This window comes from Rousettus aegyptiacus, unplaced genomic scaffold (genome assembly GCF_014176215.1).
Source record: "Rousettus aegyptiacus isolate mRouAeg1 unplaced genomic scaffold, mRouAeg1.p scaffold_m13_p_5, whole genome shotgun sequence".
In the NCBI taxonomy this organism is placed as follows: domain Eukaryota; kingdom Metazoa; phylum Chordata; class Mammalia; order Chiroptera; family Pteropodidae; genus Rousettus; species Rousettus aegyptiacus.
Genome location: NW_023416308.1, coordinates 65,313,045 through 65,324,186, shown reverse-complemented (window position 1 = coordinate 65,324,186; position 11,142 = coordinate 65,313,045). Strand labels below are relative to the sequence as shown.

The 11,142-nt window shown below is 37.7% G+C and overlaps 1 protein-coding gene across 2 annotated transcripts in view; it reads right to left on the bottom strand.

The window, feature by feature from the left end:
* Positions 1-4,260: 4,260 nt before the first annotated feature.
* CTSC (cathepsin C) overlaps positions 4,261-11,142 on the bottom strand; it is a 36,868-nt gene continuing 29,986 nt past the window's right edge. For both annotated transcript variants that reach the window (XM_016153162.2, XM_016153163.2), the window contains 2 exons: positions 8,921-9,052; positions 4,261-7,959 (listed from right to left, as the gene is read on the bottom strand). In XM_016153162.2, coding sequence (XP_016008648.1) covers positions 7,457-7,959; positions 8,921-9,052 — 635 coding nt within the window. In that variant the 3' untranslated portion in view covers positions 4,261-7,456. The remainder of the gene's footprint in view (positions 7,960-8,920; positions 9,053-11,142) is intronic.

Below are 11,142 nucleotides of genomic sequence, written 5' to 3'. Positions count from 1 at the left end.
CTTAAAAGATATTATTTGGATGCTTGCCAAAGCCAGCACTCTTCATGCTAAAGGGCTCTGAACTGAATTCTATAAAAATTCATGCAAAAACTGCAAGGCTCTTTCTGTTTTATTCTTTTATTACCCCAAACTTCAAAAGCCCAACAGGTAGGCAGTTTAAATATAAAGAAAGAGATCATCTAATACCCAGATTGACTTTAAACTTTCTGTGAACCCAAATGAGTTCTGTGAACTTACCATGGGTTGATGACTTTCCACCAACATCCTGAGGCGTGTGAAATACAAGACCTCGATCATCTTTCTTCTTTTGTTTCTTTTCTTTCTTTTTTTTTTTTTTTTTGGAAGGAACGTTGCTATCCTTAATACCTTCCTTGCCATTGCGCACTAAGTAAAAAAATCCACTCCCTTGGAGGGCTGAGTGCATTGCCAAAAAACATTTTCCACTTGGGCTTACAGCAATTGTTGTAAATCTGCTAAACATTAGGTTTGCCAAATCCATCTTAAGAACTGCTATTACATTTCGGGTGAGACACTTGTTGAGATGAAAAGCTTTTACTGTGTTTACAGCAGCCAGCTGAAATCCAACATGTGTAAAATAGAGTATTTATTCGTTTTTCACCATTCCCCTCCTGACTTAAACCCTCTCTCTTGGGCCACCTTTCTTTTATTCACCCTGATTTAAGTGATGAAGACATAGTCTTATCTCTCAGGGATTGTGCAAGTATGATAGTTACCTACAAAAAGACAAGAAGAATGAAAGGGACTGAGACCTGAAAAATCAACACACCACTGGGGGAGACACAGGAAGGACTTCCTAAGGAAGTGGAGTAGTTAAGAGCTGTGGTTCTAGAACAGAGATCTGGGGTTAAATCCCAATGGATGAGCTCTGTGATTTGGGGCAAGTTACTTAACTGCTCTGATTCCTTACCTGTAAAACAAGTTCTTTACAAGGAATTGAATGAGACATTGTATGTAAAGGGCTTACCACACCACCTGGCAAAAAGTAAGACCTTTATAAAAGGGTAGCTGTTATTACTACCAATAAAAACAGAACTGGGTGCCAAAATAAAGTGTAATTTAGCAGCGAGAGGTACCTACTGGGTAAAGCTGCTGCAGTGGGCAGTCAAGGTAAGGAGGCAACAGCAAGTTCAAGGGGAGGGAGAAGTGAGGGTGCTGCTCCTGTGGACAGCAGGGGCAATTATGGGGAGCCCAGGGGGTTCACAAAATGAATTCTTGAAGGCAGGCAGAGGGCACCAGAAGTCTCTGTCATTGATGGAATTTCACTGGTTAGAGTCTTGCTCTAGAGATTCTGATAGAAGGAGAGAGAGAGGCTAGATCCTGAGAAACCAAGACAAGGGGCTGGGAACCAACAGAGAAGTCACTATCGGAAGCTGAGTTATCCACCTGGTACAGGTGCCCGAGTCCCACTTGCCAAGCCTTTTCAGGGGTTCCTCTCAGCCAATTGCTGAAAGAAAACAGTAAAAAAAAAAAAAAAATGCACTTTAAAATGGCAACTTTGTGGGAGAAAAAGAGCCATAGACACAAAAGTATACTTTACTATTTTGGGGCCTGTAAGTTTCCAAGAACATGCTGAAATTTTATGAAAACTTTAGGATGAGTATGAGAAATGTTCTGGGGAAAGGATCCAGTTTTGTTTGTTTGTTTGTTTGTTTGTTTTTAATCTCAAGAATCCATGGTCCATAACCTAGAAAGAGCAAAGAACCGATGTTTTAAACAAATGCTCTTTCTAGGCAAGAATACTGCATTCTACCTCTTTTCTTCTCATCCTTATCTTGACCAAATGTTTGGTGAATTGTGATGATGTATTCATCTTCTGTGGCAGAATTTTCTCATACGGGTGAACCTCCAATTATCATTCTATCTTTTCATTTGTTCCCTTCTCCCTTTCTAAAATAAAGATTCTTCCAATGTCTGGTCCACTAAAAAGCCCCATTCTTATGATAAATGATGGCTATCTACTTAAAAAGTTTTATACCTTTTAAAAATGATATTGGTCCATTTCCTATTGGGTGGGAGCTACTCAAAATGGACTCAATCTGTCATCCTGAAATGAGGGGAAGTGCCCTCATCTTCTCTCATTACTTCAATTTTCATACGCTCCCTGGGCCTCCACGTCTCTTACTCTCGTTCTTGATTCTTCACAAATAAGCTCAAGTCTTGTCTGCTCTCTGGAAATTTCTCAGAAAACTTTAGTCCTCAGAGTTCTCTCTGTCCTCCAAAGTCTGTAGCATTCACTTAGTGCTGGGGCAAGGACGTGAGGTGAGGAAAAGGAGTTATTGGCATGCTGTAGCGCAGGCTTTCTCAGCCTCGGCATTACTGACATTTGGGCAGGATAATTCTTCATTTTGGAGTGCATCTGACATTTGGGCTGGATAATACATATTATCCCAATATGAAAACCCAAATGCCTACACACATTGCTAAATATCCTGAGGGACAAAATCAACTCTTGTTGAGAAGCACTATTAAAACGCTTAATTTCCCATGGATCAGGTAATGTGCTAGATCTGAACAGACTTTATTCACGGCCATAGCCTACTTTCCTACCTTCATCTTCCTTTACTTCAGTTCACTTATTTTTAACCTATTTTGTTCTGCATCTTTATCTTTGTAAAGCACTTTAAACATTTTTCTATTTAAAATAATATGGGTAATACATTAATACCCATTTCTTTAAACCTTGTCACAGCCTACAAAGGAAAAATCAGCATCATGTTTAACAGGCAATGACACAGAAGACTAGAAATCTCTGTTCAATAAATGAACTAAGGTCCAAATAATAAACATTGGAGGAACAAAGACTCAAAATCAGCACTGTCTGATTTCAAAGTCCATGATATTTTCACACACAATGCTATTTTGTTTACTTTCTCTCCATAGACTCATCTGTGTTACTCAATTGAATCTTAGCCTGCTGAACTGGGATTGTCTGCTCCCTCAGGAATACTTATGATGGCATAGGACTAGTTACATAAAGGAAAAGCAAGCTTTTCTTTTAGCCTTCCAGAAACCCCACAAGAGAGAGAATGTTGGTATAAAATCTGACACTGAAAGCATTCATTTTCGATCACTTATCTAATAGTATACTGAAAGTATTCAATACTTTTGAAGGTTAAGAAAATACATTACAGGGAAAAAAAATCATCTCAGTGATTTCTTTAATGCATGTCCTTGCCTTCTTGGCTTCACCCTCACTTCCTCAGGGGAAGGCTATTTCTCCCACTTACTTCTTTTCAACTGATCGCTAGCATTTTAATCTCTTTAGACCTTTTGTGTCAGAGGAAAGAATAAGTTGGCCCTTTTCTTTTCTCAAGTTGGAGAGTGTGGAGTTTATCACTCTTTTCCCATTTAACTAAAGAATTAAATTTCAAAAAACAAATTGCCTTTTAGGACAGAGAGTTTAAAATACAAGTATACTACATCAGCATCCTATCCTCAAAAATAGAATATTTCTCACTTCTGCTAACTACTAAAAAGCATTTGAAGACAAGGAATCTTAATGAAAAGACTACTGAAAGGAAAAGGAAAGACCCCAACAACAAAGGCATGTGCTGCATTTTTTGGGCAGGGCTAATTTGTCACCTGCAATTTTGGTTTGCTGTCACCATAGCATTGTGCAGCTTGGCCAGAAGGCTGGTTGAGGGTTCAATTACTTTACAGTCCCGGAAATTTCAGGCAAATTCACACTTCCAATCAGAACTACAGTGCAATGAGGTCAATATTTTATAGCCATTGAAACTAAGGCCCATAAGCTAACTGACCCATCACTAACATACAATTTTAATTCCATATACTTCTCATCAGCGCAGAAGGATGCGATATATGTAAAACTCTCCAATCTTGGTCAGGCAGTTTCTGCTTTAGACCAAAAAATAAATCTTTATCATAATTAAGAAATACAAATATTAATGCCACTATATTTAGAGGAAAAGTGTTAAATGAAACCTTCTAAACCACCACACATGGATTGAAGTTTAGAGTACTTGTCCCCCAAAAGATGAGAACAGGATTTCTGAGAGTTGGAAAGGGGCTTAAAAATGATTTTACCAGAGAAAGGTGAGGGTCAAATTAACTCTCTCATAACATTTAGATTTCTCCATTTTTCTTAATTAGGATACAGCAGCTACAGTAGAAAGTTCTGGATACATGGGGTTCTGGATTTATCTTTATGAGCTAGAATCGCAGGCCTATTATTTCACCTGCTGAGCCCATTTTTATTTTAATGACAGAGGTGGACTAAATGACCTTCCAGCATTATTGTGGTGAATCTGTTAGGCTTACTTTATCCCAACAGGAAAATTCTGGGTAGGAAAATACAGCTGTTACAACCTTAGATTAACCTTAGTTTTTTTCACTTCAAAGTTACAGAGACTTTTCTCTCAGCCAGGGCTTGATTTTCACCTCAGCTGTAGCATCTAAACTTGATCACCTCTCACGCTTGGTTTTCTCTCCAAACAGGCAGCAGAAGCAACGGTGTAACAGGGGGCGATATAAAACCATACACAAAAAAAAAAAAAATCAAAATCACCTCACTGATTCATAAAGTTTTTAAAGGTTTTTCTCTGTGGGATTCTTTGTACCAATGTTCCTGTTGGTTCTTTTTTCCCCCTTTAAAAAAAAAAAAACAACCTCAAAATCCCTTCCCTACCCTCTCATGGTAGGGCAGACCTTGTTTTTTAATAGAATACATGGTAGGCTGCTTCCCCATAGCAAAAAGTTATTTTACAATTCAAGTTCAGAAAAAGATGACTTACTGTGTTCCAAGCACTCTTCTACACACTTTGCATATCTGAAGGCATTTAATCCTCAGAGAACTCCGTATTCCTTCCTATTCAAATCAATTCAGTTCCCCAGCTCACTGGTGAGAGGTCATACAGAGTTCATTGATTAAGTTTGGATGGCCAGGGAAACGTCATTATCTGAATTTAGTTTAGTTCACCCACTGAGGATGGTGAAAGGTCTCATCTTAAATAAAGAGATAATGTCACACAAAAGTACCAATCCATTTAGCTCTTTGTTGCAATAGCAGGGGTTTAGGGGAGAATTCAATGAGAGATATCTATTCCTTTATCTCCATTTTACAGATGAGGAAACCAAAGCACAGATAGTTTAAGGAAATTGACCAAGGTTTCACGGCTAATATGTGGCAGAGCCAGAAATCCTGTCCAGGTACTAAGGCACCAAAAGCAGTATCATGGCGTATGGCTAGACTGCCCAACTAAACTTAGTTTCTTTCTGTGGCCAGTGCTGTCACCCATGCATGTTTTCCCTGTAATTTTTCTGGGAATAGCTTTGGGGAGGTTAGCCAGAGTTCTCTTACTATTTTTTCCAGAGTTCAATTTGTCAACATTCTTTGATTATATAACAACAAGATAAATAAGTTTTAGTTAATGAAATTTGCTGCTTTTTGTAAAGCTTAACAGTTTAATTACATGGCTTGAGGAACCATGATGGTCCATTTAGTTAGTCTTTAATTCATCTAACCGTAGATGAAATAAGTGATCTTTCTGTAGTATAGAAATAGGGAAAGCAGAGACTCCAACGCAGATAAATGCAAGTTGAAGTGCAGGGTAACTTGAACTTTCATTCGGGGCAAGGCCTCTTGCAATCTCTGAAGACTTTGGGCCTCTTCACACTATTCATACCTCCAACTAATCAAGGTTGTAAGAGCTGCTTCTCATTGCCTGTTAGGTTCATACCCATATTTAGGTTTTCGATATTTTCTAAGGTACTTAATGGATGACACTGGCAATGATTTCCCTTCAGAGCTCAGGCAGGGCCCTCAGAAAATTGTGAAAAATTATGGATGTTCTGCACCTTCATTACTTGCTCTCATATGCGTCCGCCGATTGCTGTCTAGTAGAAAACCAGAGGATAAATTCTATTGTATGTGTTAAATAAAATCTTATCTGTTAAAGTTGACAGGTGGTACCTTTATAAACTTTAGTGAAAAATAAATTCATGCTTGATTTCAATGTCTTATTACATTTTAACATAGTGATACGGCTAGGCATAGTGTAGGACTAAAATTACATTCAATCAATAACAGTAACAAAAAATATATATACTTCTTTGGAGGCTTTCCAGATGATCAGGTCTATGGCTATGCCTGTCATTCAGAGTGTCTGCTTCTGTGTTACCTTGTGGTGAAAAGGTCAAAGGTTATGTCTCAGTGTGCCAGCAGGCCCAAGAAGCAACACCTTAAACATAAGGCATACTCCCGGAATGCCATTTCAGTTCAAGCAGAGTAGAAATGTCATTGTAGTGAATTGCAACACAAAAAGTATGAGGATTAAAATGAAACTCAGACTTAATGTGTCAAGTGAAACTTCCAAGTATGCATCCATCTAGTATCCCTGGTGATTCGAATACTCTAGAGGAAAGTGCTAAGATTCAGAGTCTAAGGCACTCAAGGAGAACGCAGAAGATTTAGGTTCTAATCAAGACTCCATCGTTTACCACCTGCACGACCTTGGATAAGTTACTTGCCCTCTCTCTAAACCTTAGTTTATTTTCCTGTGCAAAAAGGTTAGGTTGCCTGATTTCTTGGGTGTCTTCCAGCTCCAGAAGACTTGTGGTTCTTGTTTATGTTTTAGAGCTCTGACCAACTAATTTTGTCTAACCCATCACTTCCAATAGATGCTATCAGTTTACTCAGCAGAAAGGTTTCACTGTAAACTATCTCTTGGAGACTTAAAGATTTGTTAAAATCTAAATTGCTATTATTCTGCTAATTAATACGTATTACTGCTTACCCAGTGAGGGCTAACCAATACTTGCAAATGTGGGATCACCATAAGAAAGTTTAACCAAATATCTAGATTTTCATCAAAACTTCTATTCCTTTACACTATAGCCTTTGGCTCATCAAATATCCAGGGGATGATTTTAGCATTCACTAGTCATCATTTGAATATATCTCCTATCATAAAGTTTCATAGTATTTTTTTTAATTGAAATATCTTCAAATACCTTTTCTTCTTAAAATACCTATTTAAGCAACACAAGTGGATATGAATGTAACTGAAGGAGTCAATGGTGAAAATTCTCTAATGAACACAAATAATACATATTACTCAATCATTTACAAAAATCTTTTTAAAAATGTAATAATCATTGCCATATTTTGTGATTTGCATATAGGTTATAAAAAAATACATGTTCGAATCATTAGAAACGATTAGCAAAATCCAGTACTGCATAGCTTACCATCATCCATAAAAACCTCACTTAATTGAGTACTTAGAAAAAAGTAGGCCAGTGGTGATGGGAAGGTATATTAAAGTCAGAGTGGTTTTAATTTTAAGGGCAAAAATCTTCAGAGGAATCTTTTTGTAATCTTCTGAAACTGTTGCTGTAAAAGTCTCCAGTTTGCGAATAAATCGGCCCCTTTAATGACTGATGGTGATCAGTAGGAAATGCTGAGAAGCATATCCTACAGTTTAGGAATTGGTGTGGCTGCCATTGCTATGCTTTCAATTGCACACTCATCGGTTCCTCTGCGGATCCGGAAGTAACCATTCTCACCCCAGCTAGTGCCCCAGCTGTTTTTAACAATCCAGTAATTTAGCCCAGAGGCTGGATCAGTGCCATAGCCCACCAGCAGAACAGCGTGATTAGTCAGCTCAAAGGGGTTGAAAGGGTCTTTTAGACCAGTGTGGTGGTAGATCCCTTTGTGGTAGTGGAGGAAGTCATCATAGACTTCAAAGGCAACTGACATGGGCCCATGATGAACCAGCTCAAGCTTCATCAGAGCTTCATTGCAGCCCCCATAGAAACCTCCCACATAGTGGTACTCAGATGAGTAGTAACGGAAACAGTCCTTCTTCAGTTTGCATGGAGAATCAGTGCCTGTGTAGGGGAAGCATGTCTCTTCCACCAGCCCAAAATCTTGGGCGTACTTTCCTGCAATGAGGTATGGGAAGCCACCTTCACAGCCTGAGGATGAATGACACAGAGTTATTACCCGTTTATTAGTAAAGAGCACAGAAGAAATTGTTCCACTTCCTATTCTTTCAAGTTCAAATCCAAAATTGCATAAAGAACTTCTCTGCACCTTTGTTTATCTGTAAAATATAGATAGCAACAGTAACTCCTTTGTAGGATTAAATTAGTGACTTCATGTAAAAGTAATAGAAGTCACTATTATTGTCATTATTAAATATCCAGATACCACACGATAGCTCTTCATGAGGGGAAGCACAGTCTTGATACATCACAGTCCCCAGAGCCTAGACGTCACAATGTCAGTGTTTAATAAGTACTTCAGTAAGAATGAAAGGCTCGCTGACAAATAATCATTCGGCAGTTTTACTGGTGAACTGAGAAACATTCTAGTGGCCAAATCTGGGGTTGCCAGCAGAAAACGTCAAAATAAGAATGTTTCTCCCTAAATCAGCGACAACTGGGCTTTCTACATACATTACATATTCCCTGATCTGAAAACATACATATAAAATTTCAAAATTCTCCTAAAGAGAAACCAGTGTCACTATGGTTTTAATACAAATTAGTTTAGGTTTTGAAGTGAGACCTTTGTTTAAAATGAAACTAATGCTTAGAAGCTATGTGACCTTCAACGTATTATGAAACAACTGCATGTCTGTTCTCTGTCAATAAATTAGAGATAATATCTACTTTTCCAAGGTTTTGGGAAGTTGGATAATAGATATAAGAAGCTCCTAAGAGTCAGTGCTCATTCGATATATAGTAACTCTTGACATTTTGTGGATGGTGCAGTGAATTCCATAAGAAACCACTCAATGAGAGATTGGGCCAGAACTTGCTCCAGGGTTTCCTGACGACAGACATTGTTCTCTCTCTACCACACCATCCTTTTGCTTTTGCCAATAGTGGCCAACTACACATAGGTAAATAGAGCCTGAAATACAACACTTACCTTGAGCATACTGGCTGCAAGACACAACCTCCTGAGGACTCAAGATTGGGCTCTGAGTATTGTTGGTTAGTATACGAATTCTAGCTTCCAGCATACCCATAGAAGCAAATGAGTAGCAGCTTCCACAAGATGCTGGTAATGGAAAAGAAAGATATATAACCCAAGAGATCTTTGAAGCGCTGACAAAGAAACAGAACAAGCTGAGTGGATGAGATGCATTAATACATTTATACTGAATGTTGCTGTTGTTATAGGATGAGCACAATGAAGAAGAGTCAATAAACAAACCCTACTGACATCACGGGCAAACATTAAGATTTCAACTTTTTCATCAAAAGGCAAATGTTACTATATAGGGCTTTCCTTGAGAATATTTTAAGAGGAAAAGAAAAAAGAAAAAAACTCCTAACTTCTGCAAAGTATTTGATAGTATTAGTGATAATGAAGAAATGATTTATGTCTGTGACATTCTAAGCCATCAGATTGAGAAAACCGTGGAAGGATACACGTAAGCTGAGCTTTTAATTATCTCTAGAGCAGATATCTTTTGTATTTTGTCTCGTCCACCCTGAGAATGGCTCAGGTATGGGCGAGTGTATTGCAGAGGGGTGGACTTAACCAGGATCAAGGAGGCAAAATACAAAAACACCCAAGAAAAGTAACAGTAATAATGGTATGTAAAGTGGTCAAAGAGGAAGTAAAGATATAAGGCAGATAGAGGTAGTGAAGTTAAAAATAGACTAGTTCTAAGCAGAAACTGGTGACAGAAGTACAGCCATGATTTCCTGAAAAGTGTTACCGAGAGGAGAGAGAAACATGAAAAGCAGCTGCTGGATGGAGGCAGGGAGAAAGGAAAAGAAAACAGTTTTATTTACTACCTGGATGCTCTGGCAAAGACAAAATAAATTTACTTAAGAAGCACTTGAAGGAACATAGCTGCTAGTTCAAAAGAAGAAAAAAATGTTGTATTGAGGTAATATGCATGAACAATATTATTTTTCTGTATGTTTCTTCAATATGTGTGGTAAAAGAAATAAGTGCATATAAAAAAATATGGTGTGCATGTAACAAAATGGACTTCTATTTTACAATTCCAAAAAGAAATGAACATAATTTTAATATCTCTATTATTACATAGCCTCTTTCATTCTGCCACTGATATAAATTCTGCATGGAGATATGCTTGTACCAAATCCAAGACACTGGTATTAAATGCAGTTATGCACAATTGGTATGTTATTCACTTTATTAACATTAGTCATCAAATTATCTGAATGGCGAGCACTCCCTTATGCACATAAGATTAGTGAACAGACAATATTACAATTCGAAAAACTAATTCTACATAAAGAGAACACTGCCTTTGTTCTCTTTAATAAATCTGAATTTAGTAATTTAGTAACTGCCTTTCTTAGACAGAAAAATATTCAAAAGCACATTATGCATTCAAAGTATAATCAGGGGCACTGTTTTTCCCTTCTCCAGATAACTATTGATTTATGTCCCTCCCTGAGTGCAAAGAAAATCCAGGATACTTTATGCTCAGCCTTCCAACATGCTAAACTTGAATTACTTATATTGTTTTCCTCAAACTAAACTGTGGATTTCCTTGAGTGTTCACAGGAAATTTGTTTTCTTCATCTTGGTACCTGAGGAGATGAAGGAACTTTATGCATATTTGCATAAAGAATAGTTAATTTATGAACAACAAATAGATATTTACATCCAGGAAGGAAAATGACTTTAATAGGAACAGTCAACCTTTACTTGTTTCTAAGTTTTATGGGAGGCAGACCTTCTAAATAATCCAACAATACCACAGGTCCTGGACCTAGAGTCTATTAGAACCCTACTACCTTTGAACTTCTACCATGTCTGATGTTCCCCCAAATTTTCCCCATAAACATGTCAGATTTATTCACATCATGTACTGTTTTTGCTGCTGAGGGATCACCTAAGTTATAAAGATTAGAAGAAAAACACTTGGAAGGGGGCTTTGGAATTCATCTAGTTGTACAAGCTACTCATCTGATAATGCACACAATGAAGACTCGGAAAGAAGCAATAATGACCTGTCCAAAGTCACAACGCTAATAGATGACAGGCATTAGTGCCTAAGTGTTTCTTAATGCTGGCCTAGTGTCCCTTTCAGTTTATAGGTCTGTATCTACTTTAAAGATTTTTCAAATTTTCTTTCCTGGTCATCTAGTTACTAAATAGAC